General features: G+C 45.2%; 2 protein-coding genes across 3 annotated transcripts in view; one reads left to right on the forward strand and one right to left on the reverse strand.

The window, feature by feature from the left end:
- Positions 1–15260, reverse strand: part of RPIA (ribose 5-phosphate isomerase A) — a 39549-nt gene extending 24289 nt beyond the window's left edge. The window contains exons 1-3 of the mRNA XM_088454258.1: positions 15115–15260; positions 3919–4035; positions 969–1029 (exon numbers count right to left, since the gene is read on the reverse strand). Of these exons, the coding sequence (XP_088310384.1) occupies positions 969–1029; positions 3919–4011 (154 nt within the window). The 5' untranslated portion in view covers positions 4012–4035; positions 15115–15260. The remainder of the gene's footprint in view (positions 1–968; positions 1030–3918; positions 4036–15114) is intronic.
- LOC148480511 (uncharacterized) lies at positions 13811–21385 on the forward strand. Of its 2 annotated transcripts, none has more exons than XM_088454261.1 (3): positions 13811–13936; positions 19598–19710; positions 20639–21385. In XM_088454261.1, exons 1-3 carry the CDS (start codon positions 13927–13929, stop codon positions 20990–20992), a joined length of 477 nt encoding a protein of 158 aa, XP_088310387.1. In that variant the 5' UTR covers positions 13811–13926; the 3' UTR covers positions 20993–21385. The 2 variants fall into 2 exon arrangements, with proteins under 2 accessions (XP_088310387.1, XP_088310386.1); XM_088454260.1 differs by lacking the exon at positions 13811–13936 and adding an exon at positions 15296–15425.
- Positions 21386–23341: the final 1956 nt, after the last annotated feature.

The following is a 23341-nucleotide window of genomic DNA, read 5'->3' on the forward strand; positions in this document are numbered from 1 at the left end:
GTCCAGTGTAGACTTCGGGTTGCCCACTTAATGTGTTGACCTGAAATTTTGCTCAGTTATACCTCTTTTATTCCAAAGTTCCAGGTCTGACCCGGGGGTTGGAACTAACCACTTTCATACTGCGGCGCCGACCCAGGATATTCTCAAGTCGGCGCCGCTCACACCAGAGCCGGGTCTGCAGTGACCCGGCTTTTCCGGAGTTGCAGTGGACGCTTGGAGATGATGTCATCTCCAAGCGCCACTGAAGCCAGCCAATCGGACGTTTACACTGCAGGGTGCCACGGGAACGACCCATGGCCAACCATGCAAAGTACCAGAGTTGGATCTCTGGGTCCCTGGACCCGGTTGTATCCATTTACACAGACAAAAAACCCGGGTTGATGCGCATCACCCAGGGATTTTTAGATTGGTGTAAAAGGGGTATTAGTCTCATTTATGTTATTATCATGAGAGAGAGTGAGGGGATGTACAAGTGTCGCATATCAAATTAATCAGCACAGTGCTGAAGTGTCCCAGTCGCATCGCATTGTGACTAAGACGTATTTTCGGGTGAAAAAGCCGCCCAAAGCTAGCAAAGTTTTGCAGGGCTTGGCGTCTCACTCGCGACAGACACCTTGCACCACATGGAGTATTCAGGCTAGATGTACAGGAACGCATCTGTATAAATCACACAAGGCTGTAGACCGAGAAATCCTGATATCCATAACAAAATGACAGCACGAGAAGCATGAGTCCTCATTATCATAAACGCTGAACTGGAGCATCAGAAACTCACTGGTTACACAATAAGTTATTTTATTACATGACATAAAATAATAACATCAGCTGTGTATTCAGCATATTACTATACAGTAACTCCATTGTACATATAGAAAGGGAAAAGGAAAAAAATTAAAAACACAAAAACATAGCTGTAGTGAGTCTTTGATATGAAGAAGAGACACTGTGAGAATACTTTAATACTGTACCTAATCGATTCACAGCGTGGACAATGGTAGATCCGCTTCCAATGCCGAGCACCTGATTATTCTGCAGAGAGAGAGACACACGCGGGGATCACTAAACGTTACCGTCACGCTGGCAGCACAGACAGACACAGGACGCTGCCCATGGGACGGCATTAGGAGCGGATACAATTATTAGCGCACAGAAGCCAATGTCACATTTCTGCTACAAATGACGTAGGAGAGGGACAGGCAAAACTTGTAGGATATGGGGGGGGGTTTGCCAAGAAGGGTGTCTGCGGTAATCACTGCACATGCTGGAATTACAAAGGACTGACTTCAATAACATCTTGATGATCTACTTGCTGCTGTCAGTGTCCAATCACTTTTACCTACATAGGGGTCTATTTACTAAGCTGTGTTAGGAGATAAAGTGAACGGAGATAATGTACCAGCCAATCAGCTCCTAACTGCCATTTTTCAAACACAGCCTGTGACATGGCAGTTTGGAGCTAATTGGCTGGTATCTTATCACCTAACACAGCTTAGTAAATAGACCCCATAGAGTACTAGCGCTAAGCATACGCTATGCTGTCTATCTGTAACCATACAGAGGACAATTTAAATGTTTTTAGCACCTATAGGGGGCAAGAAAATAAATCAGTCAGGTACTAATAGTCACAGCTAAACTCCATCAGACCGGGATATGTTTCCATATATTGGGAATGTTTCTGGGTTCCTCGTTGTATAAATTAACTGAACAATGAAAACCTCTATAGGCCGGATTCAGAGTTGAACGCAATGGCGAGGTTTACAAATTTGAGCAATGATTAAACCGTGCATGCATCCAAGTCGCATTCCTCATGGGTAAAGGTACATTACCGTAGTCGTACACAGCGACTCTTTACTCGCAGTGTGGCTGACAGTCAGGGAGCTTTGGGGGGGGAAGGTAACGGTGAGTGGCGTTAGAGACCGCAGGCGTGTGGCAACCGTTTCGGGGGAGTCAACCTGCGATTCCCTATGCAAGAAAAATGGCTCCGGAGTCCCAGGACTGCGACAATCATATGATCTGCGACCGAAGCGGTCTTAATACGCAGATGCTTGGCTGTGCAAAGCTGCCAGTGGGCGTCTCATATCTCCCTGCGTCTGTGACATTTGCTTATTTTTTCATAGAATCTGCGTACACAGACAAAGCAGCAGCGGCATTAGCGTACATCTCTGAATCAAGCACCTATACGTTGAAAAATGTCGCAGAGGGGTTACATACAATGTCCGTTAAAAGTCTGATGTGCATAAGATAAAATTCTCCTCCCCCTGGGGAAACATTTTCCCCCTCCTACAAAATATAAGAGTACAAAGACAAGAACTCGCCCTCAGCCAGGTAACAGAGGCAGGTATAATGTAGGAATGTTATATAATCTCAGTCACTCCCTAGGTACACTCTGCATGCAGCCAGAACACAATAGAGGCTGGCCTCGTCTATATAGAAGTACACATGTAGTCTGAAAGCCTGGGATCCAAAAGAGTTTGGAAAGAGGGAGCAGATCCTAATGTACAGGAATACGATGGATAAAAAGGTTCTCAGTAATTTTATGCAAAACTATAAATACATTTCTGAAGTTACTGATTGATGAACAAGTTTTATTATGTAATGTGGCCCATGTAACACTAGTAAACGGTCTGCAAATCGGCTTATTATTACCATAAACTAGCAAACTACAGCTCCGATTGGCCGGTGAAACCAAACATGCTGAACAACCCGATTCATCAGTGAACCCCAAAATATTGCGGATTTACACAATCGTATGCAAAACGCAGAATTGCCCCCATTGATTGCTGATGTATGTGCCCCATAAGCCAAATGAGACAACCAATGGTCAGTGTGAAGTCCAATCTGAACTGGTGTAAATCTGATCAGAGTGGATTTGACCTTGTAAGATGTAAAACCCAGCCGTACAGCGACTTACCCACATACACACACCTAACCTCAGTAGGGTTCTGTGCACATGAGGATCTAGGGCCATGAGTGGTGGTGGTGGTGGTAGTGGTGGGGGGGGGGGGGGGGGAGGGGAGCACACTTATGTTTTAGTAACCCACCACGGGCTGAACAAAAAACATCTGTATTCAAACTAGCTAACAAAAAAAAATTGAAGTGATGTTTATTGTATTTTATCAACAAATTTATAACCGGACTGGAAGGTTAAAACATTGGGGCAAAACAATTGATGTATTGTGAGGGATTATCACACCTCTATTGGATTGACCATTGACATCTCTGTGGAGGAAATAAAGTGATTATGGGGAAGAGAGAGCAGACAATGGAACTTTAAAGCATTTTTATATAGTCATCCCTTACTACATAGAGTCAGCAAATACAACAGGGGAAAAGAAGAACAGGGTTAGGGGCCTATCCATTAGCAGATGTATTTCTGAGCGATGAAAGGCAAAAGATATCCCTTGAAAAATTCCGGTGGCTGTGCTGAACGATATCATGTACATGATAGATTTTGGCAAACGATGAACGATATCGCATGACATCACTCAGGGAGTGGATTATTTTCTCGGCAGCGCTCTGTAGCTGCTGCTAATATCTTTTGTCGTTCGCCGCATATAAACTGCGCGATATTGCTAATATCGTACAGCTATAGCCGATAATTAACCAACATGTTGGAGAGATGATAGATGCGAGCTATCGGGCGCGGGAGTGCGCATCCGTCATCGTTCAGGGCCTATCCATTAGCAGATATAATGAACGATTGAATGATATAATCGTACAATGGTTAATTGTATCTGCTAATGGATAGGCCCCTTAGAGTCCCTGTAAATGGAAGTGAATAGGGCTCACAGATTACTCCTGACTATAACACCGGTAATATTCAGCATCAGCTCTGGTACAGCTGGTAACGCAAAGAAGCTAATGCTTCCACAGATACGGATCGGAGGAGGGACGAAACCATTTTGGTACTTCCCATACCTTGACATGATTGTCCACAGCCGCGCAGCCTGCCAGCCTCTTAGCCTCTTCTGTCATCCTGCCGATTGTAGTAAGCAGCCTCCGCTGTATCATACAGAGTCCTCACTGCGATCCGACCTGCCCAGGAAACAGAACATAGTAATGGGTGCCCGCAGCGAGTTACTGAGCCAGGCTCTGTCCTCTATGCAGGAGGCTGGCATGTGACCAAGCATGTATAACTGACTTATCCTTTACATCAACAGCAATCCTCCCACATAGGGCACAGCTCCTGTGTCAGCACGGATCTACATTCACTGCATAAGAGATCTGTACTGTCATCTGCATCCTGTTGTCTGTACCCACCCAGTTATACATCAGGCATGCTGAGATACACACTGCATTACACTTCAGTGTTTATAACCTGCATTTTCATCCAATATTCATGCATTTCGAGTGTGTGCGAGTGTGTGTAGGGAAGGGGGGGAGGTTGACATAAAGAGCAATTAAAGCCACTAATCTATATATGTCCGATGTCATACTGACTGATCTTGATCTGTATAATATACCTGAGATAATAACAGTCATTATAATGAAATTAATATTTCCCCCCTGCTCTGTGTCAGCAGGCAGACATGTTAGGAGGGAGGAGCTTCCCTAGCCAAGTCACTGACAGCTTGGCTGCCTTGATCTGCAGAAATGCGGTCTGTGGGTTGGCAGAATCAGACACACGGGTGGCGGGTCCAGTGATGTCACAGAAACTCAGGTGTCTGACCTGTATCAGATCTGCAATAAAGATGTGGAAGGAACTGCAGCCATCTAGTGGAGGGGACAGGTAATACAACAAATCTTTGAAACAGAGCGGCAGGAAAATGTCAGGGTAGCACTTTCATGGTCCAGACCTGAGCATTGATATGAGGAAGGACCAGAATAGTCAGAAACGCGTTGGTGGTAAAGGAAGACTGTCAGCTGCTGTGGAACTACCTATACATCTTGTTCCATCTGATGTACCAATATACCCCATTTCATTCCGGGTGAGGTGCTTGTTTATTCCAGGGATGTCCATATGATACTGAGGGCCCCGATTAAGGGACTATCTTCTGTTTTTAAGTGAACTTTTTTTACCTTTTTATCTACTTGGAAATAATTTACTTTATGGAAAGTATCCTGCTCAACTTACGGCTTTTCCTGCCTACATGAAGTGAACACCACAAACATTCGGTGGCATAAAGAAACCTTTTGGGGAACGTCAATACCTGGTCCCAGCTGAGTCTATTCCCAGAAGGGAACAAGCATTGGTTTATGACCGTTTAAACAAGTGTGTGGGAGTACTTAAAAGGATACCTTTATGGCAGGGGTGGGGAACCTTTCTCTGCCGAGGGTCATTTTGATATACTGTATATAACATCTGCGGGCCCGGTGCAGGCCACGCCCCCTTCATGTGATGTCACACGGGGCGTATACCACAATCGCCAGTGATTACAGCAATGCTGTAAGGGCAGCAGTGTAACCCTGTGAAGCGTCCTAAAGACTCTCCAGGCGGCACTGCTGCATAGACTCTGGCTGCTGTGCGCCATTCTAGGCACCCTGATAGCCAAATGAGGCTAGTGGGAAAAAACTCTGAGGGCCAGACCAAATGATTCCACGGGCCTTATACAGCCCCTGGGCCTGAGGTTCCCCATCTCTGCTTTATGGGAACACATCTCACCACAGTTAGGCGAGTTATCAGATCACGTAGGCACAAAAACAAATGACTTCGGTAGTAATCTAACTTTTAAGAATCTTTATAGTTATTTTATTGTATAACCAAATCTAAAAGAAAAAAAAAAACTATAATGAGAGAGAGAGAGAGAGAGAGACAGAGAGAGAGACAGAGAGAGAGAGAAAGAGACAGAGAGACAGAGAGACAGAGAGAGAGAGAGAGAGAGAGAGAGAGAGAGACAAACTATATACTAGGAATGGGACTGCACTTATATATTAGAACCAAGTTGTGAAATGGCAGAAAAATTATATAGCAGTCAGGTTTCCCAATAATAATTTAACCACATATAAGAATAAAATACTAATATATAACAATACACTTCAATATATATTATTAGGAATAACTAGAATTCTTAGATCATGAATTGGATAAAACGATCTGTATAATTTCAACATTCAACACATTGACTAGAATAGTCCCATACAAGCACCTATTGACGGAACAAAATTTTTTTTATCTAATGTTCACTGATGGTTAAGTAGAATTCCACTTGCATGTGTATAAATAGAATATTCTGTGCAGAATGCTCTGTCAGGATCACGTAAGATTTAACAGTCCCAAATAGGAAAAAACGTGAGGTAATGTTTGTAAAGCTTAATTGGTGTCACAAGCTTTGACTGCACTAGGTGTACCTGAGCAACGGGGTTGCTCTGGGAAGTAGCCCGATTCGGGTTACCCAGCTCCAGCAGTCATGTTTGGCTCCCGTGTGTTCCAGCTCAGTTTAGCCGCTTAGCGTCCAACCGGTATTCGGCACGACACTCCAGTGTCTTTAACTCAGATCAAAGTGCTGTAAAAGGGGGGTCCACTGGCGCGTTTCGCCCTAATATATAAGGGCTTTATCAATAGGTGCTTGTATGAGTTATCAGATTAGCCATTGTCAAAAAGTGATGGTAGTCGTTACATACTGAAGCATAATCATGTGTCATATTTTTCTCCGGCAGAATAAGACAGGACGTTTCTGACTGGGGACAGCGCCTTTTTGGACCGCTTACATTTCTATTTGTAAATTTGTTGGAGTGGTGCACCTGAGCGTGGACTGGGCTGCAGCCCCATGGCCTAGGTCGCTTAGACTATTATTTGTATTTATATGTCGGGAATTAGTGGCATCAGTCCTCAAATCCCCAACGTCTCTTCACCACCTTCAATTCCCTCCTCCGCCCACCCCCTCCTCGCTCTGCCCTTGACTTTGCTACCTACTTTACATGTAAAATTTACTCCATACATCAGGACATCACATCCCACCAGTCCCCCTGCTATCCACCTCCTCTCTTCCCAGATCACCCCACCCCATCCATTTTACCTACTCTAACTTTCTTCTCCCCTGTATCTGGAGAGGAAGCCATGTCCCTCATCCAGTCCTCCCCCTTCCATCTCCCCCCTTGACCCTATCCCTTCACGTCGCCCCGCTACCTCTCTCCTTCTGCCTGCTCCCATCTTGCCCACCTCCTTAATCTCTCCCTATCAGGCACTCCCGTCTGCATTCGAACATGCCGTCGCCCCCATACTAAATAAAAACCTACCCTTGATTCTAACACTCTCTCCAACTACCGTCCTATCTCTCTCCTCCCTTTTGCCTCCAAGCTCCTTGAGCGTGTTGTTTATAACTGCCTTACAACCTTTCTTTCTGCTCACTCTCTCCTTGACCCTTTTCAATCTGGCTTCCGTTCTCTCCACTCCACTGAAACTGCCCTCACAAAAGTCAGCAATGACCTCCTTGCTGCCAAATCCAAAGGCCACTACTCTCTACTCATTCTCCTTGAGCTCTCTGCTGCTTTCGACACTGTGGACCACCCTCTCCTTCTGCAAATCCTTCACTACCTTGGTGTACGTGACACTGCCCTCTCCTGGCTATTCTCCTACTTCTCTGACCGCTCCTTCTCTAGTGTTCCCAGTAGCTCCGGCAGGGCGCCGGAGCTAGAGAGGGCATATCTTGTCTCCTCTCATGACTCCTCTTCTCCCCCAAAGCCTCTTGCAGTAGGTGTTCCAAAAGGTTCTGTTCTTGGACCTCTACTATTCTCCCTCTATACGTCCTCACTAGGTGAACTCATCAGCTCTTTTGACCTACAATATCATCTCTATGCTGATGATACTCAGATCTACCTTTCCTCCCCTGACCTCTCCCCCTCTCTCGTCTCCAACTGCCTCTCTGCCATCTCTTCCTGGATGTCCCAGCGATTTCTTACACTTAATATGTCTAAGACTGAGCTAATCATCTTCCCTCCCCCCTACATAACCACACTTCCCCCCATTTCTTTATCAATTAATGGCACAACTATCTCCTCTAACCCCAAAGTGCGCTGTCTTGGAGTTATCCTGGACTTCTCCATCTCCTTCAGACCACATATCCAGAATATCTCACAGTCCTGTCGTTTTCATCTTAAAAATATTTCCAAGATTAGACCCTTTCTCACCCAGGATGCCACTAAAACCCTCATACACTCAGTGGTCATCTCCAGATTGGACTACTGTAACCTCCTCCTATCTGGCCTCCCCAAATCCCTTCTCTCCCCTCTCCAGTCCATCCTCAATGCTGCTGCTTGGCTCATCTGCCTCCCCTCTGATATAAGCTCTCCACTGGCTCCCATTCCCTTTTAGAACCCAATTTAAGGTTCTCACACTCACTTACAAAGCCCTCACCCATTCCTCTCCCATTTACATTTCTAACCTCATCTCCCTTCACTCCCCTGTCCACCCTCTTCGTTCAACAAATGCACACCGCCTTTCATGCCAATTGATTACTTCCTCCCACTCCTGCCTCCAAGATTTTGCCCGCGCTGCTCCCCACCTTTGGAACTCTCTCCCACTCCCCATCAGACTCTCCACCTCTCTTCAATCCTTCAAACGGGCTCTCAAGACCCACTACTTCATCAAAGCCTTCCAGCTCTCATCTTAACTTGCTGCTACATGCTCCTTCCTCCCTGCCTACCCCACCTGTGTCACACCTGTTTGTCTGTCCCTCCCCTTTAGAATGTAAGCTCCTATGAGCAGGGCCCCCTACCCTCTTGTGCTTCTCCTTACTCTACCTTCATCTACTTCTTACTCTCTACCAGGGCACCTAACACTTGGTTGCTTTGCATTGTTGCTTATCTGGGTGTTATGGTCACGAATGTAGCAATATATATTATCCATGTCCTGTAATGTATTGTATTGTATTGTAAGTCACTGTAAATCAATCTATTTGTTTATGTACTTTGTAAGGCGCTGCAGAACACATAATAATAATAATTATAATTTAGAGTGGACCTGTGATGAGGGTTTATGGTATTTTGCTACATAGTATCAGGAGCAGTTTGTGTGCTTGCTGTGCTCTTCCTCCAGCCTGCACAGGGGTATAGAGAGAGCTGGACCAGGAACGAGCACTGTGCGGTTGGAAATCGTGGACAACTTGGAGCAGTAGAGAGCTATATTCAATTTTAAAGGACTACTAAACCCCAAAATTGTAAAAAAAAAAAAAGTTTTCTTTTTTGTTAGGTACAGTACATAATAGTGACAACGGTAATGGCATACGCCACTGCATACTCTCACGGATCGCAGTAGCAAATATATGCTAATGCAACAGGCGGCAGGTTTTGTACAGAGATGCTCACTGGAGCCCTCGTAGTTGCCCGCAGCTACGTACACAAACGCAGCATTGTGCACAGATCTTCAAGACTTCGACAGCTCGTGTAAGTCTAATAGCTGTAGTGATCGAGAGACGCTGGAGGTTTGTTCTGTGCTTGATCTAGCGTTCCTGCTAGGCTGTTTCAGCGGGTCGCCCCGCCCTGCCCTATTTCTGAAGGGCAGAAAGCGCCCTGCCCTATTTCTGAAGGGCAGAAAGCACCCTGCCCTCCAGCGCGATGCCCCGCTGAAACAGCCTGCGAGTTCTGTCCTACACGCATGGGCCGCAGTGTCCCGCGGGTAGGCAAAAACGGCAGAACAGCGGTCACAGCCGGTGAATAGATGCCGGGCACATGCACCTGGCATCCATTCACAGTGACCACAGCGCTTGGGGGTCTGCCCCGCATGTCCGTAAGTGTCGAGAACGCCCAAGAGTAACGAAAAGGGGGACGCAGACACGCCCCCTTTTCATTGGCCACGCCCCCTTGTCAGGCGTGCACAGAAGCGCCCTTGCCCTAGGTCCGGCGCCCTGCCTGCATTATGATCGCAGACGCTGGCTAATGCACGCCCAGGAAACGACCCTGGGACGGCTGCGTTTTGCCCGGAATTCCCTGTAAACACCCCCATAATGGTCTGTTCCTGTGAATCCTCACAGCATGCGCGTTCGCAGTTCATTTACAGCAACGCAATGCATACATCTGTACAGTAATATCTATAAAGGTAACACAGGGAAGGAAATAATAAATGAGGAAGAAAGTGGAGGGATGGAGGGCTTCTACAAAGATAACCCCAAGCAAAGGAGCCCCCGGAGGCCACTGCTAGACGTTTATACATTATTAGGTCTAGTCTTTATACAATCATTTGGATTTTGGTTATTGAGAGATAAGCAAAGTGATGATAATGTATAGACTCAGTAGTGTGGGGGGAAGGAGGAGTAAGATTGCTGTCTGCTATAGAAATACAGTAGAGCAGGGACCCTAGATTAAGGTAATTTGCGGGCTCTGTTATGGAATACAGAATAAATTATTTCCATCACCATATGTCAGTGTTGCACAGATTAAGATAAATGGCGCACGAGTGCGTGGGGAGAGAGGAGGCATTTTTACTACGGAGACAACATCTAGCCGTGCAGAGTATAGCCTGAGGGATTTGGATAGTACGGAGATTTGGGCTGAGAGATTTATTAAATTGACATTTTTTTTTATTATTTTTTTTTTTTGGTACTTTCCAAAATTCCGGAAACGTTGTACTTGGTAGAAAGTTACAGGGACTGCCAGAAATTGATAACCCTAGAACGTCCTCCATCAAGTCGTCCTAAAAACTCGAAACTTTGGGGAAGGACTACAATAGGTAACAAATAAGACTTGGAATCCGCACCAACAAGGACAACGATACGTGTAATACGGTGGGAACCAGCTGCCTTCTGTCATATACATTTATGGATTTATCTTGACAAATGAGAAGACCGAGCTTTTAGATTTTAGGGCTCTAGTATTGGGCCATGAGTTACCACCCTGGATCATTTCCACCAATCCATCCTATATATTTTGGATGAAGCAAGTTTTCTGGCTGCAACAAAATAATATAAAAATTACTGAGCAACGGTCTCTGCCAGATGGGAAAGGAAAACTAAGATACCCATCAGGGATATACAGTAAGAGAGATTTTAAATCCTATACGGCAATTTAGATCCCGGGAGCTATCCAACTACTTCCTGTGATGGCCACTTTTTTTCCGCGATAATTCCCAGGGTGAGTCAGCTTGCGGCTAAGTGCGTGGTTGCGATGCAGCTTTCAGGCCGTGGCTAGTAACTTGAATTGCTCAGGGCACTTAGCACAGGAGCTAAATTCCCGCAGAAGAATTGAATCTCCCCCTAAGATGTCAAAGTGCATGTTCTAGTTGCAGGTACTGAAATATAATTCAATCTGGGGATGGATAACTCTGAATCAAACCGGATAATTAGTATTAGACCTCTACCAACCACAGGTCTACAATAAAGCTCATACCAAGGTCCAAATGGCTCAGAGATTTAGTACAGACATAAGTGCAGAACTAGACGGTCATATCCCCAATCCACACTTAACCCTGATCCCCCCCCCCCCCAAAAAAAATAAAATAATCCTAAAACACAATGCAAACTTCTACTGGAACATGACCTAATCTTCACAAGCTCTGAGGTGGTGCAAAGATGATCAAGAGGCTTTGTAGAGGGGAAACGGCATTTGGTTCTTCTACACAGCAAGAGATGCCCTGAAAATATTTCCTCTTCATCCCGTTATCCAATATCGGTAATCTTGCTCTTTCCACCACTCGCTGAAACCTCCATGGTCTTGCTGCATTAGAGGAAGATGTTAAGAACGACACAGGTTCCCTTTGGTATAAAAGTTTAATGGATGCAACAAGCAGACAAGGTGATGTTATTTATAGGCTGCACCTGCCAGGACCCTGAACACTAATTCCCCGGCAAACAATCTGTATCAGTGTTGTTACCATTTATAAAATTTACACAACACAGAGCACACTGTCTTTGGCAAAGACTTATACGATACAAACAGACACTGGCAATTGCACAGCACTTAGCAGGGAATTCAATTGGTTTTTCAACAATGGGCGCCCAAAAGAGCTGTTGCTCCGATCGGGGGACGCGAGTGTCCACATTTCTGCTCGTACCGCCCTGAGGTGGCGAGCAGAAAATCTAGAAAAAGCTGGCCGTTTGGGCACCCTACACAGTACTTTAGACGAGTCTAGCTGCTTTACACAAATAAACCCAATGCATTTGGGCGCAACAACTGGGGCATTCATGCCCGATCGGACCAACAATTGAATACCTCCGTTGGGCGCCCATTACTAACGGGCATCCAAAAAACAATTTAGTTCCCCCTTAGGGGTTAATCCTATTCCACGAGAAGGGTGTGAGTTGCCGTCAGCACCTCGCACCCTTCGCGGGACACGCTCCGAGCCCTGTGGGGCTGCGAGCACTTTAGGCAAATCCAGGCTGCCGTCAAGCGTGATTATTTGCACCCGCGAATACATCGTGTACAATAGGATTGAGCCCCTAGTGTCTGATGCATGAACATATACACAAATGTATTATAAACACACACAAAAAAAAAAAAAAAGGATTTAAATGTTCTTTTGTTTCCAAACTGACAGTCACAGAACTTTATATCACAAAGAAGACGGGTTTAAGGTCTAAATATTGCCGCATCCCCCAAATCTTACCCAACCTCTAGCAACAGTAAAGAGGATGTGGTCGGTCATTGCCCAAAATTAGTTACAGCCATGGGCGATAGATAAAATTATATAGGAACTATACACGGAAAGCAAAAGCTACATTACATATCCACTTCAGCTGCAATACATGGGCAGTATAGCTCTTGGCCTCATTTACCAAGTGCAGGTAAAATAATAATAGGTGGCGCTGCCGCACAGATGCGCCTACATATCCACCTGCTGCTAGAAAAACCTGACCGGCGTGAGGGTGTTCCTTGCTAATTGCAGAGAAAGTGGACCAGATGACAGTTTTGTGCAACAGTGCTAAAAAAAAAATAATAATATTTTTTGGTTGAGATGACTAAAATTAGATTAAGGGGCAGATAGTACAAACGTTATACATGTCTTAATGTGTTGAAAGTCACTCCACAAACTGTGGTCCCATTTTTGGGCCTTCCTGTTTCACTTTAGTGGAGAAGTGCAAATGTTCTTTTCTAGACACGTTGGGTCCATTTAATTAAGCCGTGTGCTCCTTCATGCATTTCAGGGTATCATGGTACATAGAACATTGCACCATCCTGTGGAGTCGCACCATGCCAAACCCTACGTAACCTTGTACCCCATAAGGTTCAATATTTTACATTAAAAACACTAACGCTGCAGTCCCCTATAAAAATATATTATTTTTCTTTTGTCTAATGCTGCTACTGGTACAAAAAAAAAAAAAAAAAAAATGAAGAAGGGCACGATTCTATTCTATGCGATGTAAAATAGCGCCGGGAGTGAGCTCCCGGAGCTATTCAATACACCGCGCTGCCAAGTCCGACTAGGATTTATTCTCGCATCCCCCCCCCCGAGGATGAGAGCAGAAATCCGACAAAAATCCCGGCGTGAGGCTGTTTTCTGCCCTTAGCGCCGGGAAAACAGCATCGCGGCGGGAAGTTAGGTCGGGGAATGCCCATTACCGCGCCATTAAACAGGGTGTTTAGTCGCGAGAACGGGCATTCTCCGACTAAACACAGCGCACAATTGAATAGCTCCGGGTGCTATCTCCCGGCGCTATTCACATCGCATAGAATAGAATCGTGCCCATTAACAGACCATCCAACATGACCCGTTCCATTAGGTACAAAATGCTCCGCTCCTGGACTTCCCTCTTAATTGATGATTGCAGACACCTGTGCTGAAACACCTGTCATCAATTACCTAGTTCAACAGAGGTGACTGCAATCATACCTTAGGTGGGAAGTCCAAGAGCAGAGTTTTTTGTGCAGAGTGTTTTGTATCTAATGGAATGGGTCATGTTGGAGGGTAGGCATTAAGTTGTTGTTAAGTTTTGGATGCAAATTAATTAACGATTCACAGTTGGCAAAGTATCATCAAACTACCATGGTAACCACAGGCACATGAAATAATGAGCCGACGAGACATCATCATTCCAGAGAATTCTGGGTTCTTCTATGAGCGTGAGTAAGTTGTATCATGAACTTTGTCAGGCGGAAGTGTGGGAGAGACACAGGACTGGGTCTGGTTCACAGAACACAGGAAAGTCTGGGAGGACTAAAGCTGGCCACACATCTAAAGATTATCTGTCCAACCAGCCAACAAGTTGATTGGTTGGAATGAAAATCTGGTAAGGTATACAATCAGCAATTTGCTCCCAAACACCGGAAAATGGACAAAAAACTTTGATCCAAACTATTTGTTCAAACAACATTTAACAAACTTGTCTGAACGACCATTTTCATCTGTTTTCTGGCATTTAGGAGCAAATTGCTAATCATCATTTACTCCTGTACCTTACCAGATTTTCATTCCAACCAATCAATGATGGTACTCGATGGTTTTGCAGTCTTGCTAAACATTACGGCTGTGCAAGGTAAAGTTTTCGTCAGTATGCTAATACATCGCGATCGCTATGCTATCGTAGTGAGACTGCATGCGTAATTGCTATTGCATTCACAGTTGCGTTACGTAATGAATCAGGCACAGAGAGAATTATGAGAACAGGACTGTGCTCTCTTTTAGATCGGTGTATATATCAGAGCAGCAATCCATAACAAGAATAGATCCACAGAGTTTCTAGACTTGTGGAAGAGAAATTCCAGTGAATACATATTATTAACATATTTACTACTAACAGTTATTCTGATTCATATACCGCATACATATTCCGCAGCACTTTACAGAGAATAGTCATTCACTTCAGTCCCTATCACATGGACACACTAATGTTATTGTTAGCAGTCAGGTAGCCTGCCAGCATGTCTTGAGTGGGAAAAAAATTGAGTACCCAGATGAAACTCACTCAAACACAGGGGATACATACAAACATTACACAGATAGGGTCCTGACAGGGAACTGAACACATATCACCAGCGCTGTGAGACAAGCTAACCACTAATCAACCGTGCTGCCACATTAATTGAGAATATGAATGAATATACAGCACAACGAGCTCTCTCCTGCAATATTTAGCTACATTGATCTACAAGAACTGTATGACAGGGGAAAATCCATGCAACACGTGTATGTTACATGTATGCTGTAATAGGACACATGAGAATGCAATGTATGAGGTTACACAGTAAGATTATATATAGAGAAGAGAAAACCAGAGTACACAGAGAAATCCCCGCCCGACTCACTGTGATGGATCCTGAGCCTCTCCCAATGTGATCACACTGCATACAACATGGTCCCTTCCCAGTAATGCACCGGGGCACTGGAACGTCACTACTGGGCGGGGTTAGACAACAGTATGGGATGGGCGCATTCAAGAGACAGACACACGTGACCTGACATTGCTCATTATCGGGTCCCCTTCTAGTATCTGTACCTGGAAGTGACGTAGAGTGAGGGCGGAAGTGCGGTTCTATGCCCATACAGGTCGGCCTGTTCTTTCCTGTGGTTCAGTTCAGTGAAGGACTGAAGGCTCGTTGGAGCAATACAAGGAAGAGTGAGTAACAAAGTCACTGCGTGCTGATACATTCTAAGTAAATATATATATATATGTATGTGTGTATATATATATATATATATATATATATTTATTATATACACACACACACACACACGTCTGTTTATATCTATCTATCTATCTACACACACATCCCCATAGTGTGTGCATGCTGATTACCATACACCCAACACTGATATATTTACAGTGTGTGTGTGTATGTATGTATATATATATATATATATATATATATCAATCACTGTTCTCCCCACCCATAATTCCCCCTACTGCCCGGCACTTTGAAACACCCAAACGTCACGCTGCACTGAAATTTCATATAGAACATCAGCACAACTTATTGGCCGCGTGTCAGTGACCTCGTCATAGTTCCCGGAAGGCGTCCGATTGGAGGGCAGACCATATCCCTCCACCAGTGTAAAAGAGAGGGCGTGTGGGTGTTGGTGAAGAGAGTGAACAGACGTCCTGCGTCCACTCGCTGCGTTTCAGCCGCCACGTGTTGTGTGTTACTGAGCCATATGTGTGACCAGCAAGTGGCGCAGTATCTGGGTGCTGTTAAGAAAAAATATTTGTGTCCAAAAAACAAGTGGGCAGTATCTAATTAGCGCTTAATAAATGTTTTGTGTCTTGGGCCCGTATTCAATTTGGAGCGAAAAGCCGTTTTTGGCGAAACTTTTTCGTGGGTGACGTCATTTTCGCCTGTTTTGGTCTTACCCTGTATTCAATTTAAAGTTTCGCCTATGAATAGCAGGTGGAAAAAAGTGCAGAATTGGGGTTCTGGGGTGCAACGTTGCGGGAACCTCCCTGCAGCCTTCAGACAGTCCCCCAAAGGTGAACTGTGTCAAAAAATAAAAAAATAAACACTTAAGGACCCCCCCCAAAAAATGACTTTGAAAAAGGGGGTTTAAAAAAAATGTGGGTACAAAGTTAAAAACTAGCGAACTTGGCTCTGGGGGGGTCCCCGAGTATGCCCCAGGTGTTTTTTTTTTTATGGCAGGTGCTTGCGGAAGGTGGATTTTTCACGATTTTTTCAACTTCACTTTAGCAACTTTTAAATATGCTGACCCCCATTTTCAAGTACCCCAAATTTGCTGGGAATAGTTATTTTCGGAAAAAACACCTCCAGAATACTATTCTGCACCATATATAGAAAAACGCTATTTAGCAGCTATTGAGCCCGTTTAAAAACTCCAAATACCTTCAGCAAGCTAAATCGGGGGGTATCATAGTGAATCCCCATGTCAGAGCATCTTTTGGGGGGTGTCAGACTGATTTCCCCAAACCTGACAGCACTTTGCGCCTGTTTCCGTTTCGCCGGGTGCAGTTTTTGCGTACTTTCATATTGAATACGGGGTAAAGCAGGCACGCGCTCGATACTTTTCCGCCTGCCAAACAGGCGGAAAGTCCGGGCCGCGAAAAAGTATTGCGGCTCGGCTCATATTGAATACAGCTCTAAGAAACAATTGGGCATCTGAATGCTGTTAAGGAAAAAAATAAATTGTGTATAAACATCAACTGGTGCAGTATCTGGGCTGCTGTTAAAAAAATGTTTTTGTGTCCAAAAAAAAACATTGGGGACACTCTTAAAATCATTATTTGTGTGCAAAAAGCAGCTCTTAAACATTTTTTTGTGTCTTAAAAAGCACTGGGAAATATCTGGGGTGCTCGAAGAGAATTTTCTACTCTAAAATGAATTTAAACCTGTTGAAGGAATGGCATGAAGCAGAGCACACTAAGGACTGTCCCACTATCCTAATAATGAATACTTTTATCCTAGCTCCTGGGAAATATGTCATGCTCCTAAGAGAGTGGGGGTTCTTCACTTGCTAGCCATGCCCCCAAAAGAGGTGCAGCCATGTCCCCCAACAAGCTAGGGCCACACCCCTTCCAGGGGGAGGGGGGGGCAGGAAGTTGCTGTACCAGTGCCCAAGATTTCTCTTGGCATCCCTGTGTAGGACTACAAGTCCCAGCACACCCTTGCACAGGCACAGATTGCTTGCCCTGCTATACAGTATTACAGTTCAGCTGTGGAAAGATTCCAGCTACCCAGCAAGTAACTGAGGTTTGTCCTAATGTACTATTTTTGTTATTATAGTTGTAAACTTATTATTCTAAGGGGGATATGTATCAAACCTTCTAGGGAGGACACGTGGAGAAGTTACCCAAACTAACCAATCAGATTGTCATTTTATAGCATGTACTAGAATCTGATATATAATAATAGATAAATGACAGTATGAAGCTGATTGATTGCTATGGGCAATTTATCCTCTCTAGAAGGTTTGATACAGCACAACAAAGGAAAAAAGAAATATGAGAACCCGCGCGTCATGAAAATGCAGCAATGGGTGTCAAGGGGTAATCCCTATAAATGTACCCCCAAAAAATATATATACAGTTAGAAAAGATTAGTCACCTTTGCACACAGGATAACAAATATCAACAAAGGGAATATTGCTTGAATGTTAATATAAATCAGTGTCCCAAAGAGAAGGTGTTCAGTCTTGTGGTATAAACAATAAATGTTCCTGTACAAAAATGGAGGGTATCCGACAAGTATTCACAACGGCTTGTTCACAATGATCTTCAAACTCCCATAACACATCCGTTCATATGAAAAGAGAGAGAGAAGAACCATCGTAGTGCATTATCCAGAAGGTGTTTTATTAGAAGGCTTGGATTCAGGAAGTGGGGACTATCCAGAGGCACCGCAGGTTGTTTACTTCCACTGACTCCTGTTCCCAGGAAGTGTTATCTGAGCGATTTAGGTGTATTCTGCTTACACCCACACCTTCTTCTCTCTCTTTTCATATGAACGGATGTGTTATGGGAGTTTGAAGATCATTGTGAACAAGCCGTTGTGAATACTTGTCGGATACCCTCTATTTTTGTACAGGAACATTTATTGTTTATACCACAAGACTGAACACCTTCTCTATGGGACACTGATTTATATTAACATTCAAGCAATATTCCCTTTGTTGATATCTGTTATCCTGTGCGCATAGGTGACTAATCTTTTCTAACTGTGCAACACAACAACCCTGTTCTGCTGGTTAACCGAAAGGATTTATTTGGCCCACCTTCGTTTCACCAGTCACTCACCCACTGTAATATCAACTCTGCACTTCCCAGCTTTAGGCTGCCCTGATGGGGGGGCTCTGTCCCGATCTGGCCGTGCAGATGGGGATGTAGTGTGGCTCAGTGATGAATGGGTGCTGAGTGCAGGGGGGGTTTTCAGGGGAAGGGAATGTGACCTGAGGCAGTCCAGCTTGCCTGAAGCAGCCACTCCACGGGATCGGAGGAGTGCTGCGTGATATCCGGGTGGGAGAGGTGAGAGCATGGCGCCCTGAATCGCGATTCATGGCAGTGTGTTCGCCATGACACATTACTATCGTGTCGCCAAGCTCCCCTACCCTCCCACCTTTAAAGTTAAGCCCCGTACACACTAGACATATTTTTTGGCCGATTCCGACGCATGGGAACGACAAATCGTGAAGTGTGCGCGCACTATGTGTGTGTATGTACAGGTATGTTTAAAGGCTCCCGTTGATTGGGCCCATTTATTAATGATGGTATTTGCAATGTGAACTGGGCATGACGTTACCACCCATGATCGCATTGCAAAATGCCATCATGTCACCTGAATGTACCATCCGGCACATGCAGGGAGTGGGGCTTCCGATAGGAGCCAGTCCCTGCGATGTACCCGGAGTGCTCCCAGGGCTGATAAGCATGTTCCAGCCAATTGTGCGATGCATAGGCTACTGTGACTAACGCCATCCTCAGATGGCGTTAACTGCGGGGGCCAATAACCGGAATGCGGTAAATCTGGCAGCATCTCATCCCCCATAGACACCTATGGGCTATACTGCTGCTGCCAGCGGGAATGGAGGGATGGCAGGAGGTCTCTCCTTCATACATCTAGGGGTAACGTAATATTTGCTGTTAACCCCCCGAGTGTTTTCAGGGATTAAGCCGCAAAATATGCAATGATAAATGGGCCCCTAAATGTCTAGAAATCTGCCCCCCCCAGCCAGTGATTAGTAGTCATACATTTATTGTTTTTGATCTATCACTTTATTTTTCAATGTGTTTGGCAATGGGATCCTGTATACATAGTCTTTATTTTTTGTAAAAACAAACTTTTGCAGATATGGCTATGGCCACCTTGGACCAGGATCCTCAGCGCCCATCTCGGAGTTCTTTGGATTCTCACCTTGGAGAAGAGGCGGAAGAGTTTGGTGAAACGTCCAGCGTTGATTTGGTAGGTGGAGACACAGTGCAAAGACACCAGGCCAAATGTTCTATAGTCCATCATAAAGTTCAAATTTCTCCTCTATAGTTTATTCTATGCAGTTGTCCTGCCATGGGACCGCCCCCAACTCCACTAAAATAGATATCGGGTGTTCCGGCCTGACCTGTTTTGCGAGTGCTGTGCCTGTTTGTAAAACCCCTGATGGTGCTACAGAAGACCACCGATCAAGGTCCTCTGGCTGGTCTGGGTCATCCGGCATTGCTGTGCTTGTTCTACTTTGTTGGATGGTCTTCTGCCTAAGAAAATTAGGCAGGACACCGCACGCCAAGCTGATCCAGTCGATCTTGTCCACACGCGGGTTGATGGCTGTGTGGAAGATGCGGAAACGATTGCTGAGGATGCCAAACGCGTTCTCCACAATATAGCGTGCCCTGGAAAGCCTGTAGTTGTTGATGCGCTTCTCCTTGGTCAGTTCCTTTTGCGCATATAGCTTCATAATGCGCTCGTCTAGTGCGACACGAACACAAAATTAAGCCCATGCTTCGTTCCCTAAACCGACGGTAAATTGAGGGTTTTGGAGATGAGCTTATCGGAGAAAGCCATTTGTTTGAAGGACCCACCATCTGAAGCACGACCATTCTTTCCAACGTCCGCAAATAGAAATTCGTAGTTCGCATTGACCACGGCCATCAGAACAATGCTGCAGCATCCTTTGTAATTAAAGTAATACGATACGGTTTTGGCAGGTGGGGTTGTGCGCACATGCTTGCCATCTATAGCTCCCTCGCAGTTAGGAAAGTTCCACCGTCGTTCAAATTCCTCAGCAATGCTTTTCCGTTCCTCCACGGTTGTAGGGAACTAGAAATAAAACATAAAAAAATGTAAATACATGACGTTTATGCATAACTGTATTTATTTATTTATTTATTTTTTACAGACTTTAACCTCTGACCTGGAGATTGGCGTGACCCAGGGAATATCCGGCATCGGTGAAATTGAGGGGAAAAGTTCCTCGCGAGCCATGACACCACCCACCAAAAAACAACGGCGAATTGCACCACAGTTAAGGCCACATGGAAGCACTCTAGAGCAATTTATTGAAAATGCCCAAAAAGTGCTCCAAAGCCCCCCGGATAAGTTTGATCTGTTAGCCTCTCATTTGGCGAGTTCCATGCGCCAAATGGCTCCGGATCAACAGCTCCAATTTGAACGCCTCACCTATGATCTCATAATACGGGGCAAACTTGGCCAATTAACACCGCACACATTCGTTTGTGAGCCCAATTGCTAGAATGAGAGTTCCCACCCCATCAATCCCTCCGCCCCCCCACCCACCTATCCACATCTTCAAGTGGCATCTGTACTGCATTAATGCAGAGGAGGACCCTCCGTTTTGTATAATCTTTAGTTTATGTGATCTATAAATATGTACCCCAATTATCAACGAGCTTTGTCATTCCCAATAACTTTGGTGCGCTGTGATATACGCCGCTCGTTTTGTCTAGGTCAATAAACCCGTGTCGTAAGGGCAGATTGCAGCAACATACTGTATATCAGAGCCACCAAAGCTATTGGGTATGCTAAAACATGTTGATAATGTTTTGGTAGTAGTTTATAAGTTAGTTTATATTAATCGTTATGCACATACAGGTTACCATTAAATGTGCAAATTTGTAAAATTTTACTTATATGTTACTTTGCATTTTATACCTTTTTTAAAAATGAAAAAAAAAATATGCAGCCATCTTCTTTTACACGGGGCACAGTTTCTCGCACAAGAAATAAGTGGTGTTTTTTCTTACCTTCTAGTACTGCTACCTCAGGACAGTAATGATGGCTTTAGATGTCTCTGGCATGTTGAGGCATCTAAAGCTTGAGGAGATGAGGGAGCCAAACTTCAGGCCAGCCAGGGATCTTCCTGTAGGCAGGTACCTCAGGGTAGCAGTCAGCCCCTCCTCAGCAGGGATGACCCTCCGCAACGTGGTATTCTGCCTCCGGATGTAGGGAGTCACCAGACACAGCATCTCCTGGAAGGTGGCGTCATCCATGTACAGGAAGTTGTGGTAGTCATCTGGATTGTTCTCCTGAATCTCCATCAGCAGCGGCCACTCCTTTCTCCAGCATGGTCTCAGCCTGTTCTGGGCCCTCCCTATCAGCTAACACCACAGCCACAGCATATGATGCCATAACTCCATAGTGAAAAGTATACATCACAAGAGATAATATAGAACAACTTTGTTAAACCAGGCAAAACAATAAAGCAATGTACAGCATTTAGCAGGTATACACCAAGCCTCGCTAGTCATAGAGCAGAACTGCACAGAGCTAAAATGGCGCCTGCTTTATATACCCTGTAGATAGTACAGCCCCCATTTAAATTTGGTCAGAAATCCTTAAGATGGTTATCAGGTGTTTGGAAAGCAATATATATCGTTAACAATCTAACGATTTTGGAAGTCCCGGACGATGCACGTTATATCATTTGCAAGATTGCACTATATCGTTTGTCCGGGAGTTCCAGGGAAATCTAGACGACCGTTGCATCGTTTGCAAGTCTAGTGTGTACCCAGCATAAGGGATAGCCATCGATGGATTTAACCATTGATTGTGCCATTTGTGGTTAACCTCATTGGTGAATACTTGAAGTGGTGGGGTGCAGGACGATTGCTCCCACTTTCCCAGTAGCTGGCAGAAGTACCCTTGATTTGGGAGTCTCACAGATATTCCAGAAGAGTAGACCAGTGTGGACATGGATACATCACAGTGCCGTCATAGACACAACCCTTGTGGCCTGCCTAATGCTTTTGGGGCTTTAGGCTGCCTCATACTTCTTACCAAACACTGATTTATTGGTGTACCCACACCCTTTCACAGTGCACAAGATGCAGTATATGTCCCATTTTATTGACCCACAGATTAAAGCTGTCCCAATCGGGACTACAGGACAGTGTCCTCAAATAATGACTGTCTGGATAAATATATGAGTATAAGTCGACCCGAATATAAGCCGAGGTACCTACTTTTACCACAAAAAACTGGGAAAACTTATTGACTCGAGTATAAGCCTAGGGTGGGAAATGGCAGCAGCTGGTAGTGCCCCCAGTAGTAATTCCCCCTGGTTGTGCCCCCAGTAGTAATTCCCCCTGGTTGTGCCCCCAGTAGTAATCCCTCCTGGTTGTGCCCCCAGTGGTAATCCCCCCTTTTAGTGCCCCCTATAGTAATCCCCCCCTGGTAGTTCCCCCAGTGGTAATAACCCCTTTTAGTGCCCCCTGTAGTAATCGCCCCCTGGTAGTGCCCCCAGTAGTCTTCCCCCCCCCTCAGTAGAGAGAGACGGAATAAAAAATAAAAATCACCTGAAACCCCCGCTCCTGGTCCCGCCGCTAACAGCTCCTCCGGCCGCTTTGCATGGGAGAGACATCATTACTCATGACGTCTCTCCCATTACCCACTGCGGGAGCCGGAAGATGGCTCCCGCAGTGGGGGCAGCAGCAGCCGATGAGAGTCTGACAGACTCTCAGCGGCTGCTGATTACAGCAAACACACAGCTGCCGGCTCCGGCGGCTGTGTGTTTGTGCTGTGTAGCGCTGACCGAACTCCGTCCGGTCAGCGCTACACTTCACTCGAGTATAAGCCGAGGGGG

The sequence above is a fragment of the Taudactylus pleione genome, unplaced genomic scaffold (assembly GCF_031769625.1).
Source record: "Taudactylus pleione unplaced genomic scaffold, aTauple2 ptg000611l, whole genome shotgun sequence".
Taxonomy (NCBI): domain Eukaryota; kingdom Metazoa; phylum Chordata; class Amphibia; order Anura; family Myobatrachidae; genus Taudactylus; species Taudactylus pleione.

Excerpts from the sequence above, each read along its gene's own strand:
- LOC148480511 (XM_088454260.1), top strand. The coding sequence starts at position 15,344 with ATGCCCATACAGGTCGGCCTGTTCTTTCCTGTGGTTCAGTTCAGTGAA. Across the intron at positions 15,426-19,597 it reads TTGGAGCAATACAAGGAAGA|ATATGGCTATGGCCACCTTG; the intron begins GTGAGTAACAAA and ends AAACTTTTGCAG. Across the intron at positions 19,711-20,638 it reads AAACGTCCAGCGTTGATTTG|ACTTTAACCTCTGACCTGGA; the intron begins GTAGGTGGAGAC and ends TATTTTTTACAG.